At 48.7% G+C, this 20283-nt stretch overlaps 1 protein-coding gene across 1 annotated transcript in view; it reads right to left on the reverse strand.

Annotated features, from left to right (window-relative positions):
* LOC138467868 (actin-related protein 2) overlaps positions 1–20283 on the reverse strand; it is a 599885-nt gene that overhangs the window by 153373 nt on the left and 426229 nt on the right. Inside the window, exon 7 of the mRNA XM_069608160.1 lies at positions 15116–15261. Coding sequence (XP_069464261.1) covers positions 15116–15261 — 146 coding nt within the window. The remainder of the gene's footprint in view (positions 1–15115; positions 15262–20283) is intronic.

The following is a 20283-nucleotide window of genomic DNA, read 5'->3' on the forward strand; positions in this document are numbered from 1 at the left end:
GTGAGAGGGTACAAGCGACCCGAAATAGATGCAGAGTGCAAGAGGCCCGTAAATAAGAAAGTGAAGGTGCAAGAGAGCATTATGAGAAAATGAAGGTGCAAGACAGCACAACAAAAAGCAAGGAGAAGTGTGTAAGAGCCACAGAAAGGTGGAAAGAAGGTGCAAGTGTGCACAATAGAAAAATAAGGTGTGCAGGAAGCACATTAAGAGGAAAAGGACAGAGTGGAATGGAAGAGGCACAGAAAAAGAAGAGGTGCCAGAGAATAAGGAGAGGGGTTGGAGGTCAGAGTGGTCACGCCTGGGAGGAGCAAAGAACCCAGCATTCTCGAAAGTCTCTGATACTACCCCATGAAAGTGCTGTACAATGAAAGGTACACCCTGACAAGAGGAACCTTTTGTTGAATTGCGTAAAGAGGGGCCTAGGCTTGGGGAAGGGAACCCTAAAAGGCCTACTAAAGACATTTTTTAACTTTGTGAAAAGAGGCCTAATAGGAACTGTGTTTTTGTGTTTGGAACTGAAGGATCAAAGCTTGGGGAAGTGAAACCCAAGAGACCCAGAAAAATTGTGAACTATTGACTTGCTGCAAGAGCACGACGTGGATGGTTCCGAGGGCAAACCTGTTGAATTGAACTACTTTGAACTGGCAGAATGCACCTATGGGTTAGACTACCAGAAACCAGCTGTGGTTTACATTTCCTTTTGAATCACCATTTATCCTTTAAGAAGATCCCCATCAGATTTAATTGTCACAAGTCCAATGGCAGAAACTAGTCCATTTACTTTTATACTGGTACAAGTCAAGGGCCTCCGGACCTGAATGATGTCCCAGTTGTCATTGGAAAATTGAGCACATTGAAGCCTCAGCTGGTCAGGAACCAGGCCGCTAGCACCATCTTGGCCGAGTCCAGAGGCTCTACCATCCCAACGCTTCTGGAACATCACCTGCTGGTGATTGGAACCGCAGCAGATCTGAAAACCAGGGTCTTGAAGGCCAGTGGGGACAATCAGGATGAGGTTGCAACCTACCAAAGCCCGGAGCTTGCGGAGGGTCCGTTGGAGTAGAGGGTGGGCCGGAACGCATAACACCTGTGGCTGTGCCAACAGATCTAGTAGGCATCTCACAGAGAACACTGACCGCATCCTGCCCATGAAGCAAACTGGGGGCACTTGGAATTCAGAGGTGATGCAAACAAATCCAGGTCTGTGAACCCCCAATGCTGGAACAGGGGCAACAAGGACCGGTGTGCAATTCCCACTCGTAGGTGTTGGACTCCAAACAGCTCAGCTGGTCCCCTTCTGCATTGCTGTCCCCCAGGAGGTGGACTGCTGAAATCCCAATCCCCTCCATCAGGGTCCAGTCCCAGATTAATACCTCCTCCATGCAGAGGAGGGGGTAGGGGGATAACGGGTGTCACCCTGCTTGTTCAGGTAAAACATTGTAGAATTGTCCGTCATGACCAGAACAGACCAGACCAGTCCCTGATAAGGCCCACAGCCTTGAGCTTGAGCAGATTGATATGCAGTAGGGCTTCCATCCTGGTCCATCCTCCATGAATCACAAGCCCTCCAGAGTAGCCCCCCAGACCGAAAGGGAGGGGTCCGTCATCACCACCAGAGTAGGCTGCGGTCGGGTGAAGGGGGCTCCCACTGAAATATTGCCATTTATCAACAACCAGCGAAGATCGGGCAGTAGGAGCGGTGGTACTGGGATCCTGTCCGACTGAGAGCCTGTCTCCTGATCTCAATTGGCCACCAGGTGGAGCTGGAGGCACCTCATCTTGAGGCGAGCGTACTGTACAGTGAGCACACAGGAGGCCATCAGGCCCAGAATGTGCTGGAAACACCATACCAGGGTGGTTGAGTTGGCTAGAAAGTCCCCCACTGCCTTCCGGAGGGACAGGAGCCTCTCAGGCGTAGGGACCACCCACTGAATAGTAGTGTTCCAACACACCTCTAGGAAGACCAGTTCCTGAGATGGGCACAACTGTGACTTCCTCTGGTTGAGGGAGAACTCTGCAAATATCTGGCAGGAGTGCACCAACCCTTCTCCTTCAACATCCATGAGGGTACAGAGATGATGGCCCTCCAAACATAGAAGGACCGCCACTGCGCTCATCAACTTTGTGAAGACACGAGGGGCCGAGTTCAGGCCCGAATAGGCAGCATCTTGTATTGAAAGTGGTATGACATAATCGTGAATTGCAGAAACCTCCAAAGCGGTTGGTAAATGGGTACATGCAGGTACGCATCCTTGAGTTCCAGGAAACATCCAATCCCCTGCAAATAGAGACTTGGTTATGTGCGCGGGAGTAATCATATTGAAGCGTACTAGCGGTAAAGACAGATCTAGAAATGACAGGTCCAGGAAAACCCTGAGGCCAGCCTGGTTGTTCTTGGGTACTGCAAAAATCCTGGAATAGTACCCGAAGCCCCTGTCTAAAAGAGGAACCGGTTCTATCGCTTGCAACTCCAAGAGCGAAAGGACTTCCTGTACCAGAGCTGGGGACCCGATCTGACAAAGAGGAGGAGAGGATGGTAGAGGCAAAGGAAGAGGAAGACTGAACCCCGTGGAGACAGTGGGTAGGATCCACAAGCTGAAAAGACGCTCCAAGTGTCCTGGAACAGAGCCAAACGGCCCTCCACAGACGAGCTGTGTTCCCCAGATCTTGATGTCACTGCTTGTTGGCGTCAAAGGCAGGGGCAAGGGAGACGGAGCAGAAAAACCTGTGCAACGTCCTCTGCTGCTTTCTCTGGTTGTCTCTGGGCGACCTGCCAGGCCTCTGTGTACCGCGGTCCCGGACCCCTTGAAGCCATAGAAAGAACATGGTTTGAACTCGGCCCTGCCCTGAGCCTGAGGGAAGGATTCCTGTCCTGGCTTTGTCAGGTTGTAGAGGTTTTCTTCATTGTCAACTCGTCATCGGTTGACGAATGAAAAAGGTCCACGCCCTCGAAGGGCAGATCCAGGATCCGCTCAGGCAAGTCAGATGAAAACATAGTGGCGTGCATCCACACCGTCCTTCTCATCTCGATACCAAGGCACAGCTATCTGCTGGCTGTGTCGATGCGGGAGACCGAAGACTCCATAAGGTCATGCGTGCAATGGCCCGAGCATTAGCCAGACCGGCCTTGAAGAGGCTTGCTTGTCCGAAGGGAGGTAGGAAGAAATTCCCAGAGCTTCCGCTACAGCTTCTGGTTAGCCGCAGCCAAGAGGGCATCTGATACAGTCCTGAGATGGAATAACATTGCTTCACAAAGACTGAATGACTTCATCCTCCTTAGAAAGACAACTGGAGGTGGCTCCTGTGGAGGAAAACAACAAAGACAATGGTTTAGAATACAAGGAGGCTGCAGCCACCACTGAAGAATAAGGCTGTGGGAGGGAGTCCAGGAGGATTGCCTCCCCATCCGCCACCCTGAACCGGCTGTCCAGCTTCTTGTTCATCTGGGTGTTGGCCCTGGCCTTCTCCCAGACCATTCACGCCCCCTGCAGGACATCCTCCTGGAGAGGGATGCCAAACCGGATCGGGGAGCGCTTAACCAAGACCTCTGCTAGCACTCTCGACTCCTGAGGGGCTTACTCTGGTAGAGGGACGCCCAAGAACTCCGCAAAGCCCTGAAGGTGGTCATCAGAGGCCTTAACGGACGCAGAGGGTTCATCATCCTGGGCGTCTTCGTCTGCATTGTTCCCCTCGCCCTTTTTTCACAGACCGAGGGAAATCCAGGCCCTGGGACACAGATGCCAACGGGGTCCCCCCTAAGTCTGGTGTCGAAGGACGGTCCAACGGCTATTGAGGGGGAGGCATTAGTGGTACAGGGGGATGTGGATGGGTCTCAACAACCGGTAGGCATGGACCGGGGGAGGGACCAGCATTGGAACCGGCAGCGCTGAAGAAACTGGAGGAAAACCCAGAGGAGGGGGCCTGGGCGGCAACACCTGCGGGATGATTTCCTTCACTGTCTCCTTCAGGAACCCCTTCGTCTGAGGGGAACGCATGAGGAAGAGGAAGCGCTCGAAAAAGGTCCCCAGGCACCTGGGGTGTGTAGCCGTAAAGCTGTGATGGGTAGATATATCGCTGAGGAGACCAGATGCCAGTACCTTACCATCCGCTGCCATTTCCAGAGGGAAGGGGACTGGGATCATCTTGCAAAGCCCATTCAATATGATTCCTCAAACCCTGGGGTCGAAGAAGAGAACTAATTTGATCGCCCTTCCGAGGACAGACTGGTAGGGCCCCTGAGCCCCTCATCTTGGGAGTCGGTAGCCAGGTCTGCTGCAGGTCTGTCTCTAATGTCCACAAGGGTCCCCGGGCCCCACGGATTGGGAGCCGGTAGCCTTAGCGGCCTCATGTCTGCCAGGACCTGAATCTGAGTAACCCCGATCTGTGGGAAACCCAGGGAAGGAGTCGCTGTGCTGAACAGAGGGCCTACCTTGTCTTGACGAGAGGTCCTGAGACGAGGCCCTGAGGGTAGAGTGGAGGAGAAGTGGGGCAGATCTCCCTCTAATGAGACACCCGATTCTTTAATGCCCTGTGATCGAGAGCGCTGCAAGCCAAACATGCGTCCAAGCGATGGTCGGGCCCCGAACACTCAAGACAGAGTGTATGTGGGTCTGAGGCACATCTCGTGAATCCTCCTGCGGCCAACAGGTGCCGGGGGAGGCGAGGCACCGAAGCAAAGTTAAATAACATTGATAAAACAAAACAGGGAGCAAACGGAAAGCTAAATCATCTCTGTGCTGGCTGCCAGGTCCGACACTGTCGGTGTGGAAAACAGGACTGAGGAGAGCCGCTGGAAGGCAGGGCCTCAGCAGGGCATTCTCACGCCTAAGGCCACCCACCCCCCCGACCCTGCGCGCTATACTAAATTTAAAGGGGAAGCTCAATTTTTGCTGCCAAAGGTTCTGGTACAGACTCCATGTTGGGGGGGGCACTCCACAAGGATGGAGGAAAGGGGACAGAACGTACAAGTAAGGCTGGTGTACTCTCCTGCCAGGACTTGGTTGAAACTTGAATATTTGTATTTTGGGTGCGGGTCTCACATTAGAATTGCCTGGAATTCTCTCCTGCTAGGACTTTGCCAATGTTGTAACACTCCCATATGTTCATATTCTTTTCCATTTCGAGTAATGGGCCTTAGCCTGCCTTTCCTTCACAACTTCACATACTTGCCAGGTTGCCCCAGCTCCCCTGCTCGGGTTCTCCCAGGCCTTCCAATTACTCTCCTGACATGATATTTTATTTGTATCACGTTCATACAGAAGTGTTTCAGAGCGCGACGAGGCAAGGGAGGGGAACAAAGGGGGACAAAACAATCTTACTATGCCCAGTGACATTGAGAACACGCAAGTGCAGGAGAGGGGGAAAAGGGAAAGTGCAAGGGATAAAACAACAAAAACTGGTAGTGCAGCTAGTGAGATGGCAAGTGCGAGGTAGAGGCGTAGTCAAGGGGTGTCAGATAAGTGGAAATATGATATGATATGATATTTATAACGGGCTTAATACCCAGAGGTTTCTAAGTGCGGACCCGGCGATCAACCTGTGTTGTTCTGTGTAGTCTTGCTTCCAAGGCGAGCATGTTGCCCCTGAGCTATCCTCCCGAGACAAGGGGGACTGTAGGGTAACAGATACAGACCCAAGTGCAGGGTTGCCAGGAGGCAGTGTGGGTGTGTAGCTAGGTGGGCAGGGACCTGGGCCCGAAAAACACAAAGTAACCAGGAGCCCAGTGCGCCAAGCAGAGCGGATCAGCAGGGGAGAGAAAGAGTGAAGGCAGAAGCAAAGAGGAAGGTCTTGAGGCGCTTCTGGAACCGGAGATGATTCTCCTCAAGTTTCAGGGAGGCTGTTCAAGAGTGAGGCCCCAGCAGAGGAAAGAGATCTACCACCAACCCGTTGCTAGGAGAAGAGACTGACCCTGAGGGAATTGGAGGTTGAAGATGCAAAGAGCTCGAGAAGGAAGGTATTTACGAGGGAGAGTTGAATGTATTGTGTACCCAGGCACCAGAAAGTCTTGTGGATAATGCAAAGGGTCTTGAATGTAATCCTTGCAGCCACTGGGAACCAATGAAGAGATTTCCGGGCTGAAGAGATACGATCCCAGGACTTGAGGCCAATGACAAGTCTTGCAGTTCTGTTCTGGATGAGTTGCAGAGGGCGGAGAGTAGAAGCAGGCCGATTTAGGAAGAGGTTGTTGCAGTAATCCAGCCTAGAGAGAACAGGGCTTGAGGGACAGTGAGCTTCTGGGGGGCAGAGAGGAAAGGAAGAATACCTTTGAAGAGGTGCAGTTGGTAGGTAGACTTCTTAGAGACATCAGAGATGTGAGGAGAAAATGAGAGTGCAGAGTCGAAGATAACCCCAAGGTTCTTAGCCTTGCAGGTAGGGGCAGAGAGGGCCAAGGGAGGCCGGCCAGAGAGAGACGGGAAAGGAGGGTGCAGGTGTGCAGATGAGGAGAATCTCTGTCTTACTGGCATTAAGGCAGAGGTCATTGGCGGCACACCACTCCTGGATCACAGACATACAGTCTGCGATGAGAAGGAGAAGAGGTGGCAGAGGGAAGTCTGAAAATGAGCTGAGTATCATCCGCATAGCATTGAAAGTTGGGGTCGAGAGCGGCAATGCGGTGGGCAAGGGGTGCCAGGTATTGGTTGAAAAGCCAGGGAGAGAGGTTAGACCCCCTAGGGAACACCAGAGTGAGATAGAGGAAAGGAAAGACCCAAGTTGGACCTGGGAGGGTCGATCAGAGTGTAAAGAGGTCAGCCAGGCCAGGGCCTGATCAGTGATACCCAGGGTTCATAGGATGGCATGGTTGACCGTGTCAAAGGCAGAAGAGAGATCGAGTAGGATGAGGACAGAAGGGATGTTAAGGGTCGGGGTTGGAGAGGAGCTCTTCAAGGATTTTCAGGAGAGCAGTTGGCGTGCTTCTGGGAGCTCTGAAGCCAGACTGATTGTCATGGAGACAACCAACAGAATCAGTGTGAAGATTAAGCTGGGAGATGGTCAGCTTTTCCTGGAGTTTGCCCAGGAAGGCAGTGATGGAAATCCGGCGATAGTTAGCTGGGCAAGAGGGATCGGCTGACGGTTTCTTGAGAAGAGGGTGCACAAGAGTGCTTCTGAGGGGAGGGGAAGGCTCCGGAGGCAAAGGAGTGGTTACAGAAGTCGGCCAGAGCAGGAGCAAGGGTGTCAATATCGTCCTTGATGGTTTTGAGGAGACTTTCATAGATCAGACTTGTCTAGAAACCTTGTCAGGGGAGACAAGAGGAAAGGAAGAGAAAGTGGGAGGGGGAGGGGGGAATCTGGGGAAGAGAGGAGGGGGAAAAAAGAGGAGAGGCATGAGGGTGGACAGAATGTCCTGTTTTTCTTTTTAGATGAAATGAGAGGCAAGGGCCATGCAAAGGGCCTGGGAGGCGACAGGAGAGGTAGAGACTGCAGCAGGGTTGATCAGCTCCTTGCAGATTTTAAAGAGCTCGGCCGAGTTGTTGGAGGCCGCAGAGACGCAGGCTTGGATGTGGGTTCTCTTCTTAGATCGGATCAGGAGCCAGTAATGCCTTTGGAGCAGGCGGCAGGCCAGTTTGCTCTCAGCCACCATACACTTGCGTTTAAGGGTGGCTAGATCGGAATCAAACCAGAAGTTGCACTTGGCTGTGGACTTCAGGAAGATCCTCATGACAGGGGCAAGAACATCCAGAGAATCAGAGATAGAAGAGTAGAGCACAGAAAGGACTGTGTCAGGGTACGAGTCAGCCCAAGGAGGGGGAAGAGAAAGTGGCGGCGAAAGCCTCAAGTGACACACGTTTCATGGGTTGGATGACCGAGAAGGTAGCTGGCAGAGTTGGAGTTGGCTTGGCCAGCGGAGTAGAGCGGAAGCGATGAGAGGACAGGAGGGAGTGCTCACTCCAGGAGAGAGGAGTGGTCAGAGGGATGGAGAGGGAGAGGTCGGAGATCAGAGCATCAAGCGTGTGCCCTGCGGAGTGAGTCGGGCCAGAAGGGAGAATGGAAAGAGAGAATCGCAGAGGTCACGAAAGAGTACAGAGGTAGGACAGGGCGCATCAAGATAGATATTGAGGTCGCCAAGAAGGAGGAGTTGAGTGGATAAGGCCAGGAAGGAAGAGGAGAGGTCCGCCCACTCAGATAGGAAGGAGGTGATCTGACCAGGGGGCCGATAGATGGTAGCAACGGTAAGAGAGTGGCCAGGAGAGAGAGAGAGAGAAAGCCTGCAGACATGACTTTCGAAAGAGAGTAAGTCTGCATAGGAATGACCGTGGCAAGAATCCACTCGGGGAAGATCAGGGCTACATCCCCTCCGGACCGGGTGGATCTGGGTGCGGAGAGGATCGTGCATCCGTCAGGGAGGAGAGTGTCAAAACTCGTGACAGAGCTGGCCGTGAACCATGTCTCGGTGAGACATAGGACATCAGGGTCAAGTTCTTCCAGGAGATGGCACATGTCAGAGGAATGTTTGACGGCTGAGCGAGAGTTTAGAGTGGCAATATGGAGAAGGTTGCCGTCCTTGATGGACTTCTGGGGAGGTGTACAGATCATAGGTACTCCCTGCGGAACAGAGGAAGGAGGTGTAGAAAGAGCCCATGGTGGGGCAGGAGAGGAAGAAGGAGAGGGCAAGGTAGCCAAGGGGGCGGTAGCGGGGGGAGGCAGGGAAGCGGAGGAAAGGAGAGAGGGGACAGCAGGAGCTGAAAGGAAAGTGATGAGGCGTGAGAAGCGCCTATCAAAGAGGAGGAGGTTGGCCTTAGGGTCTTGGACCAAGACGGTACCATTCAGGTAAACATTCATGATGACCTTAGATGAGTTGAAGAGGGCAAGGAGGACCTTCCAGCGGGTGCCACCATTAATGAGAGAAGAGGAGAAAGGAGAGAGCACAGAGACTATATGAAGAGTCCATAGATCTGGCGAGGGAACGACAAAGAAAATGCCGGTGAGGGTCTGTCTGGAGGAAGCACTGGTATAAGTGTCAGCGATAGGGAGTCTGGGTTTAGAGACCAAGATACCCCTTTTGAACTTCTTCCTACCAGACTTAGTGAAAATGGTGATGTGGAGAGAGAAGCAGAGGGTGAGGGTCAGGATAGGACCAACATGGCAGAGAAGCACAATGCAGTCACTGGGCCAAAAACAACAAAATTCAAATTGGAACAGTGGGTGGAAACACAACAATAGGTGGAAACACAGTGAGAGAACAGGCAATAGGCAAGTAGTAAGGGAGATGGAGAGAAAAGTCATAAGGTGGTAGGAACTAGTCGGGATGTAGGGAACAAACCCATTGTTATGGAGGCGAAAAGAGATTTTGTGTAGTCAAGGTTCCACTGAGAAGTGTTCGGACCAGCATCAGGGTGGATGCTCCAAGTGAGAGGGGGTCCAGGGAGACCTCTCGCACCAAACTGGCAGCGGACAGGGAGCAGAAAGGGGCCTTAGATGGGGGCCTTTGATCACAAGGACCGGCTTCCGCCTCGCGGTGCTGGTGGTTGGCTGATGGTGAGATAGCCAGCCAATGGGAACGGGAGCAGGCTTACACCATGAGCATCGGGTGGGGGAAAGCAATCAGGACAGCCATGATGTAAAGGCCCTGCAGGTGTGGCGACTGCATCAGTGCTGCAATGCTATTTTCAGTAAAAACAAGTTTGACTAAGAGCAAACGAGTCACAATTGCAATGCAGCAAAAACACAACGCCCAAATGATATAATGGGAGGCAGAGTGCAACGATGTGCAGGGCGTGACACAGAGTCCCAGTAGAAAGACAAGTGCCTTACCAGGCCACTGGTAGCAGATGATGAGGGCCAGAAGTGCTTAGAATAGAATGCGGGCAGTGAACAGCTGATCTTCCCTCCTTGCACTGTTCACATGAAGAAAGGAACACCAAAGGCCTCGAAGCAGGGTGGTTTGGCATTCTCCATGTTGGCCAGTGGTAAGATTCGTCTTCTGGCCAGTGTAGCATATGCTCCCCGGTCTCTGCACTGCAGCGGCACTCCCAGTAGAGCATCTCTTGCTCCTTACTTCTGCGCAGCAGACCTTGCAGTCTCGAAGCCTCCTCTTCCAACACTGCCACGTTCTTGCTTATGTCTATGGTTTTTAACAGGAAGTTCCAGATTGCAATATGGCATCCATAGCTGGGAAGGCAATGACTGGTGACTATTATCCTTCACAAGGGGCGGGGGGAGCGAGGGGGAATGACAGGTCTTGTAGTCCTTTCCTCACTTTTCAGGCGTCTTAACTCTTAATTTCCTCACTGATCTTCTCTCGACTCTTTTAGTGTTCTTCTACCCTCTTTGGTCTTCCAAACTCTCGTCTTACCCCACTAAACTCAGTCTTTAACTCTTCTATTCATTCTCTCTGCCATCTTTCCTATCGAGATTCCATTTCTGCCTCTCTTACCAAATTTGGTTGGCTTTCTTTCCATTCAAGGCAAATTTTATTTTCTTTGCCTTGTCTTTAAACCCCTCAATGGGTTTATACCTAATTATCTCTATGTGCTTGTATCTTTCTATACCCCGACCTGTTCTCTTCGGTCTTCCTCTCTCTTCAGACTTGTGGTTCCTCGTCCTCCATGTGCCCAGTCTTGCTTCAGATCCTTCAGCTTCTTGCTCCTCTCACCTGGAACGCCCTTCCACTCTCACTTCGATCCATCACTGTTTAGTCTCTCTTTCACGAGTCCTTGAAATCCCACCTCCTTCAACATCCGTGAATGCTGGCTATCTGGACTTGATTGTGCTATTGTCTAACCATTTCTATTGTACCATACTCTGTTTTAATTGTGCAGTGCTTTGGATTAAGGCGCTTTATAAAACAAATAAAACACAAATACTAGTGAGCCATCTTCACTCCACCGAGGTTGGTCTCCCTCCATTTGGTCCTTGCGCGGATAAAGTCCCCCAGGGCTGGAGTCAGGTAGTTTCTGCCCTTCCCTTGCCACATCGGTGAAGACTTTCCCACGGAAGTTAGTGACAACTTCACTAGATTCATCACAGTAGGCAGCCGTGCACTGTTAGCTTGCAGTTTTGAGTTAGCTAGGTTTCTGTGAGGAATAACATGTCTATCACTCCATCGCACAGCAGGTTGTACATTTCTGTCGTGTGCTTGGATATTGATCTGGCATTTGATAAATTGGAGTGTATATTTCTGTTTCTTGTGGTCTGTTTGGTGGTTGTGTTGGTGTTTATCATTTTTTCCATCGGACTGCTTATTCAGGTTTGTTGATGTTGTTGCTTTGTTGAGTAGTTCGGTCAGGTTTCTTATTGGCTTGGTGTCTTCTTCCCGTCAATGCTGATGGTGCCTTTTGTCATGCCTGTGTTTTGTGATGAATGACGTGCTCGTGTTGTTTCTCACTGGTTTGATACGCTTGTGTTTCTCATCTTTCCCAAGTTTTCTGGTTATCCCGTTGATGTGCTTATGGTTTTTGAGGGTGGTTGTTTGATTGAGTGGTAGGTTGTCAGGTAGGGTGATAGGTAGAGCGATTTTGGTCACAGTGGTATTCACAGTGGATATGTTTCCGTTGAGCTGTTCCTGGGTGTGGAGTTCTGAGCTTGTTTAATTTAGTTCATTTTGTTTTGGTTGTTCCTTGTGCGTCAGTCTTTCCTGGTGCTGGGAATTTTGTAATGGGGTCTGTTCCGAAGGTGCCTCTCTCTGGAGGCAGGAGGTATGGGGGGATACCATCACTGTGTCTTGTTACTCCAGGGTTGGTCCTGGCTGGCAGTTACTTACCCAGACAGCCAGGGGCTAACCTCTCTGACTAACTGGTAGTGTTGGCCTTGTACCACAAACCTTAGGCACGTCCGATGTTTTCTGTGGATGGACACATGGGAGTAGGCATCGTCTAAGTCTAACGAGGTCAACAAATGCCCTTACTCCAGTTGACCAATCACGTGTTGCAAAGTGACCATCCTGAATTCTTGGGACTTCAGGCTCTTGTTCAAAAGGTGTATATCTAGGACGGGTCTCCAACACCCCTCCCCTGTCTTCTTTCTGACCAGAAAGTATATGGAATAGACTCCGGAGCCATTGCAGAATAAGCTCTATCGCACCTTTCCATAACATGGCTCTCTCTTCTTCTAGGAGCTGAGGGATGTGCTGCTCCTGATTGGGAACCAGTGGAATACGAGGACACCTGTGTTGAACTCCAAGGTGTGTCCCTGGGCAAAACCTCCAGCACCCATCTGTCAGAGGTGATCTTCTTCCACTCGCTGACAAACCTCGTCAGCCGGCCTCCCACCCGGGTGCACGAGTGTAGGCCCGACGTCTTGGCCGGTTCAGGCTTGCTTGGGTGCCAGCGCCCTGCCCTCCTTTTTTGTTATCTGATCCTAACCCTGGAGGTGGTATTAGGAGGGAATATCACATGGGAGGTGAAGGCTGTCTAGGGAATGTGGTGACTCCATCAGTAGAGTCGAGATATTCATACTTCTCTGAATGAGGTTTCCCTAATGCCTGAATATTTAATGGCATGTTGTCTGAGTAGGGCCTCCCCTGCCAGACTTAACCAAGGTGTCGGGCACGAGAACCCTTTTTGTAAACATGAAAACTATGTATATAAGGGACAGGGAGTTAATAAAACTTTTAGTAGCTATGATTCTACACTGTGTTTGGATTATAAACCTAAGAGAAGACCATTACTTCCTTTACAATCTTCCCTTAAAAGTCAATCTTATAAATCCTTCAAACAGAATGGATTTGATAATGTTGAAACAACTAGGAACATTATGGACTTCTAGTCTCATAATGCTCCTAGTACTGAGAGGAGGAAGAGGGGTCCAGAGTTACCAAAGAGTAATGTGTGGTCTAGTTTTTGCAATGACCCACAGCTGAGCGGGACCTTTACACATTTGCGGCCCAAAGGGAAGCAGCAGGAAGAAGTAGAGGTTGGAGTCAGCGCTCTGCTGACCGCAGGACGCTGTGCAGAGAGTCTGGTGGATTTCGGGACCCCTGTTGTATGAAGAGGACGCGCAGCGGGAAGCGGTATTGAGGCCGGCGACCGAGAGGCAGAGAAAAGCTCCCTGCGTCCTGCAGACCGCTCCGGTGTAAGGTTCTCACCGGTGAGCGCACAAGGTTGTGCAGGCTTCGTTGACAGTCAGCGCAAGCAGCGGCAGGGCTGGCGGGAGCAGTCAATCGTTGCAGACGCTCAGACGAACGAAGAAGAAGTGGAAGCAGCGTGTCAGAAGACGACACCAGGACAGACTGGTGACTGGGCATGATGCAGGTGACACCGGGGCACTCCGAAGGAGACCTTTCAATACCGAACTTGAATTTAAGCAAAATGGGCGCAACTCTCCTATTACGTGATGTCGAATAGGAGGATCGTATAGCCGCATTGCCCAAGCCAAAGAGTGGCAATATTAAACCAAAGGAGATACAACATTCTTGAAGCGGGACATCTTAAAAAAAGGGACAGTATAGCTTACATTGCCAAAGCCCAAGAAAGCCGAGAGTGACACCAAGGAAATTTGAATTTGACAGTGCCATAACAAGGTAACTCGAGGGAGGAAGTTGTTAACCATATTACCCAGAGCCAATAGGTTGTATAAAAGAAAGTCAAATACAGCAGGAGAGAAACCCTCCTTATAAAAGGGAATACGGGGGGAAGAGAAGTGTAACCTGCATTGCTTATGGCAAACAGGTCAATGTGAGAACTATTATCCTTTTGTGCAGTATGTTGGAGAAAGAAACTGTTTGCCAATTGTGTTAACAAGCCAGATAGTACAAGTTGTAGTAGTAGTACAAGTTGTAGTAGTAGGAGTTTTATCCTCGCAGGAGAGTAAATCGGGAAAGGGACAAATAGTGGTTAGCCCTGGCAGGCGAGAAGATAACTTGAAGTACTGTGAATGTGGTAGTGGAAAGAAGTGGCAAATCCATTACAGTGTTTGATAAACTGTTGTAGTATTACCATCCTAAGACGTTGTTTCTAAAGAAGCAATATGACGTGATAACAATTGATTGATCTTCAGAGAATATTTACCTTGACTTCTGACTTGCTGTGTGAAGAGAAAGTCATTTGGTCTACCAAGCAGAAGGTTGTGGAAACTTAACTATTATTTGCAAGTGTGAAAAACCTTTAAAACTAAGAAAGTCAATTTGCCAAGTGAAGGATATATTGAATGAAAAGAACTTTAATTTCTACCTGCAGTGGAACTTGGCTAGTGCAAAGACCCTTTCTGAAACTGAACTTTGTTTTGGAAAATCCCGACTTGATCCAGGAGAAGAGGATCCAACCCTGGTCACAAGGATTCCTGTTTAGAACATTTGTGTTTGAATGTATATGTTGTTTTATGAAGTTTAAACCACCAAAAATTACTGTATGACTTATGTTGTATGTATTAGTGTGAGGAACAGATACTTTTGGCCATTTTCCTTTAGCCTTAGTTTGTAAGGTAGGGAAATCCGTGTTAGGCTAGCGAAGGATAGGTGCTTATCTCACCCCTTATCATTTAATAAAATGGCGACTTGTGAGAAATCTCTGCATGTGTCCGTCTTGCATTTCTGACTCCTCACACTATGAAGGGGGCTAATGATAGGTAGATCTGATCTGTTAAATTATGTTAAGAGGTAAACACGCAACTCTAAAACCAACACTGGTAAGTAAGTGCAATATGTTATACATAAACCATTATTTATAAATATACAGGGAACTGATTAATGTAAAAAAGAATTCCACAATTTATTAAAGTGTTGTTATTTAGATGTATGCCGTAATGGGATTTTACCATTAGTTTTAAATCAATGTAATAATGATGCTTATAATGAAATGTTGTTGAAATGTGGACTATATCTTTTTTAAGTTGTATTGACATGTTTTTGAATAAAGGCAATCACAAAAGAATGCACCACATATATTTGGCTAAAACAAAAAGTGAAATCAATGTACTGTTATTCTTGACAAAAATGCTAATGAAAGACTGGAGGCAAATGGTACTTAGGCAGTGCTTGCATCATTTGAAGGTGCAAGGTCACAGATACAAGAGTGGCAAACATGTGATGTATTCCCAGGGCTCAAACAGTTTCCGGTTTTACCAAAGGAGACTCTGACACAGGATGTCAGTGGTTACCAAGTTCCAAGAGGAGAAGATATCTGAAAACGGGTGTATAGCATACAAGATATGATGTTCCCCAATACAATTTTGGACTGCTTACCTTGTATCAATATCAGCAGCGTTAATTGTGTTGAAAAGCAGTTCTGCAACTCCAACTCCTTCAACGTTAATCAAATGAGGCTGGAACAAGGCTTCTGGTGCCTCAAAACGTTCGCCACCAACTTTGATGACTCGGCCATCCGGGAGCTACAAAACCCAAAAGGTAGGTGTGACCAATCGATATTTCAATACTCTCAGTCATTGATGCGAAGACGAAATGAAAACTAACACATGCATGCAACTCATCCGTTTGTTTTTCAAATTGTTTGAGGGCTTCACTCATGTTTTAATACACTCTAAAAGACACTCTGTTCTTGGATGCTTAGCTAAGCATAGGAGGCAACCATGGACCTCTTGCAAACATATGAGAGTGATATTAAAACATATAGCCGATAGTAGGTGAGCACATCTAAAACTGATGGAAGAAAGGAAATGATGCACAAAAACAAAGATGTGTTCAAGTGAAATTATGGGCTGTTGGATAAGCACACACTGCATGGTGTATGTATTTTTGGCCACAGGTGACTACATTGCAAATTAAGGAATTAGTTACTTATCTATAACTCCAGTTCCCTAGCATTAGTATCTTTCTTAGATTCACATGCTGTGAATATTCCCCGTCAGGCTGGGAATCCACGGTAACATAGTGCAGTTTATTTTTTAAACTGAAAACGTCAGTCACTTTATATTCTATTTCTATTATAGTCATTTGGGTCATAGTGCCGCCATCCAATTGGATGGCTCACTTATCTCTACCGTGGTAGCCATCTTCAGATTTTGGCAAGCGCACATAAAGTGGCAGTATGAGCCAAGAAAGCTAAGAAGAGCTAGAGGGGTAGGCGGGAAGGTCACATGTGAATCTAAGAAAGATACCAATGCTTGACAACAGGAGTTTCAAATAAGTAACATATTCGTTTCCAGCATTGGATCTTTCATAGATTCACATGCTGCCAATATACAAAGCAGTACCATATAAGCAAATGGACGGAGACAAGCTCCTTGTAACAACACTTACACTTACCACGGGAGCCACAGACCTTACACAAACACATTACGTAGAACGCCCAGCTGACTCTAGACTCTGCTGCAGAATCCCTGTCGACGTAGTAAAAACGTGTAAAGGTGTGGATGGACCTCCAGGTCGCTGACCTGCATATGTCTAGCAGGGCAACCCTTGATAGCCAACGCTCTGGTGGAATGTGCCCTGGGATTTCCCAGGAGAGGCCTGCCAGCTAGTTTATGGCAGAAAGAGATACAGGATGAAATCCACCTTGCAATGGAACTCTTGGAAAGTGCTGTCCCTAAGCCTGAGGGTCCAAATGCCACAAATAGTTGAAAGGTTTTTTCGGAAAAACTTTGTGCGAGCGACGTAATACTTTAAAGCTCGCACAAAATCCAGGGAATGTAAAAAAAAAAATCGCTCGGCTGGAGATCCCGGGGATCTGAAGAAAACAGGAAACACCACTGATTCGTTGAGGTGGACAGCTGATGTGACCTTGGGAACAAAGGATGGATTAGTGCGTAGGACCACCTTGGATATGTGGAAAGTAAGGTATGGCGTCTTTCAAGAGAAAGCTTGGATTTCGCCAACTCTTTGTGCTGAAGTGATGGCGTCTAGGAAGGCGGACTTTCAAGAGAGAAACTTGTGTGAAGCTTTATGTAGTGGCTCAAACCAAGAACGGTTGAGCCATGAAAGAAACAACTTCCAATTCGCATGCTGGTGCCAGGTGCTTGCTAGACAGGAAAGAACGAAAGAGACCCTTGAGGAACGCCTAGACAAGTTGGTTAGCCCAGAAATAAGACGTGGATGAAGAACAGGTGTAACGAGACACCCCTGCAAGATGAACCTTGCTTGATGAATGTGCCATCCCTGCCTGTGCTAGAGACAGTAGGTAAGGCAGGATGTCCTTTGGTTGAACAGTAAAAGGGTCCAGTCCCTGTGGTGCACACCATATGGCAAAGCGTTTCCATGTGCTCTTGTAGCAGGCAAGCGTGTAAGGGGCTCAGGCTCATGTCAGGATATGCCTGCAATCCTGAGGCAATGGGATGGTAGGAGCACAGGAGCCGGACAGTCAGGTTGAGTGAAGCTGGGCTGTGATGAAGGACAGCATCCCCCTCTCTGGACAGCAGATCCTGTAGAGAAGGAAGTCTCATTGGAGGGGCAGAGGCTAGGAAACAACGGTTGGAGTACAAGAACTGTATTGGCCATGCCGGTGCTACTATGATCAGTCTTCACTGCCTGAACTGGTGCCACCAAATGTATGTAGGGGGTGAATGTGTATAGGACCACCGCAGGGGAGTGAGAAGGCATCCACCAGGCTCTCCAGATGCTGTAATCTGCTGGCATCAGTTGCGCACCTCTTGTTCTGGAACATGGCAAAATGGTTGATGTCCGGAGCCCAGCAATTAAATATCTGGAGAAAATGAGACTCCTGCAGCTCCCACTCATGGCAGGAGCTGGGTTTCCTCGCTGAAGGAATCCGCCATGACGTTCTGAACATCTAGGAGCTGCAACAGAATGAAAATGTGGTGTTGCAGTGCCCAGTGCCACAATGCTTGCACCTCCATTGAAAGAGGAAGGGACCTGGTTCCTCCCTGCTTGCCGACATAAAACATTGTGGTGCTGTTGTCTGGAAATATCCAAACCATCCGGCTGGATATCTGCTGGAGGAACGACTTGAGTTCCCAAAAAAATGCTTGGAGTTCCAGAAGATTAATATGGAGTGTTTTCTCCTCTTCCCTCCATAAGCCCCTTGCATGAAGAATTCCTGTATGCGCATCCCAACCCTCTAGAGAGCCAGCTGTTGTGACAGTGACTTGGTGAGGAGGTAGGCGAATGGAACTCCTTGAACAAGGTGAAAACGGACTGACCACCATTGGAGTGGTTTCTTGAAGTATTGCATCAGTCGAATCTTGTCCAGGAGTCTGACACTGGTTGGCAGCGTACATCTAGGAACTTGTAGTGGGCGCATGCAGAGCCTGCAGTGCTGGAGTATGGGGATGCAAGATGATAACATCTCCTGTAGCGACTTCAGGAGACTGACAGATGCCGTTGGTAAGTGGGAGAGCTGTCGTACCTTGGCGGGAAAGGTTTGGGCCCTCTTCTCTAACGGGCTGCCCTGCAAGACTGGGTGTCTAGGCGTACACCCCATTAGAGAGCCTGTCACAATGGGGTCAGACAGGATGTTGGAGAGTTCACAGAGAACCGAGAGACTATAGGAATTTAATGGTGAGAGTGGTGTTTATGGCTGCCATGTCGAACAATGCAGTTTCAAAAGGCAGTCGCCCAGATAGCGATATACGTGTGCACACGCTCGATGCAGATGGGCTACTACAGTGGCCAGGCACTAGGTGAAAACCCTTGGGGCCAAACAGAGTCCAAAGGGTAGTGCCATGAATTGGTAGTGGCGACCTGTGGCATTGCTTCTAGGGATTGTGATATGGAAATAAGCATCCTCTAGGTCTAGTGATGCCAGAAAATCCCCTTCTTGTAAGTGGGGCAGTACCTGCTGCAGCGTTAACAACTTGAAAGTTTGGGCTTTTGAGAATGTGTTTAGCACCCAGCGGTCTAGTACGGCTGCCAACCCCCAGGATTTTTCCTTACCAGGAAATATCTTGAGTAGACTCCTCGTCCTTGTTGGCTTGTATTTGTATTTATTTTATTTGTATAGCGCACCTGGCCCGAGGGCATCTGGGCGCATGTCTTAGTACAAATAAGAGGTGGTACAAAGTAAACAGTTACATTGTGGAGTTACATATGATCAAGAGGAGCTGTATACACAATAAAATCAGAGATGTAAATTAGAATTGCAAGGACGTAGAAAAGCTTGATGATGCAATATACACAATATACATAATTATATACAATCTACACAATGTGGATAACTAGAGACGCAAGCAGAAATTCACGTGCTGTAATAATGGAATGGTGGTGGCGAGGTATTTAATCTTATGAGGTGATTAACCAGTGTTTGGCTTTTTGTTTGAATAAGGATGAAGAGGATTCGGACCTGATCGAGATTGGCAGTGAGTTCCAAAGTTTGGAAGCAAGAACTGGAAAACTCACCCCGCCTGATTTCTGCAGTTTATATCTGGGAATGGACAGGCAATGCACTTGGCCTGATCTGAGTAGCCGGGTAGGCATCTGTTGAGAGAAGCGGGTGGCTAAGTAGATGGGGGCCTTATTGTTTAAACATTTGTGAGTGAGGATAAGGGATTTCAAGGATATTCTTTGTGCTACTGAAAGCCAGTATAAACGTCTCCTTGTTTCAGAGATGTGTGAGGATCTGGAGATGTTAAGGGCAGCTCTGATGGCGTTATTTTGAATAACCTGGAGTTTATTGAGGTTACGTTGGTTAGTCCCCAGATATAAAGCGTTGCAGTAATCAAGTTTGGACATAACCAGTGTCCTAGCCAGAGTAATGCAGTTCGGGGTACTTAGAAAGGTGCGACACGCTGTGATGAGCTTGCACGTGTAAGCAGATGGAGAGATTACAGCATTAGTTTGTCTATTGAGCGATAATCTGGAGTTTTGGTGTCACTAGAGACCTTAATGGGGTTGCCGTCAATGTTGAAGGCTTTGAAAGAAGGATCAAGTCTATTCAGTCGATGTTGAGTTCCTAGGATGAGAAGCTCTGTCTTGTCATTGTTGAGACAGAGCTCATGTTGTGCCATTCAGGTTTGGATGACTTAATAAACATCATTGAGGGCTTTAGAGTCCACAATATGGTCCCCCGTGATGGGGATGAGTATCTGGGTGTCATCAGCATAGTTGGTGTAGGTGACACCCAGATAGTCAAGTATATCGAATAGGGGTTTAGTGAATACATTATAAAGTGTTGGCGAGACGCAAGAGCCTTGTGGCACCCCAAATGGAACCGTTGATGGTTCAGACGCGGCAGTAGGGGAAAAGACCCTCACGTTTCTTATCCAAGAAGGAACTAATCCATTTGGTAGTTTTCTCAGAGAAGTGGGCAGCTGATTTAAGGTGACGACATAGGATTTGGTGGTTGACCAGGCCGAATGCTGCCGATAAGTCAAGGAGTAATAATAGGGCCATTTTACTATTGTCTTAAGTCCTCGATTTGTGTTTTGAGATCAATCAAGGCTGTTTCCGTCCCATGCTTAGGTCGGAAACCTGATCGTCTCAGGCCAAGTAATTTGTTGGAT

This window comes from Ambystoma mexicanum, chromosome 4q (assembly GCF_040938575.1).
Source record: "Ambystoma mexicanum isolate Mex_15411 chromosome 4q, UKY_AmexF1_1, whole genome shotgun sequence".
NCBI classification, from domain to species: domain Eukaryota; kingdom Metazoa; phylum Chordata; class Amphibia; order Caudata; family Ambystomatidae; genus Ambystoma; species Ambystoma mexicanum.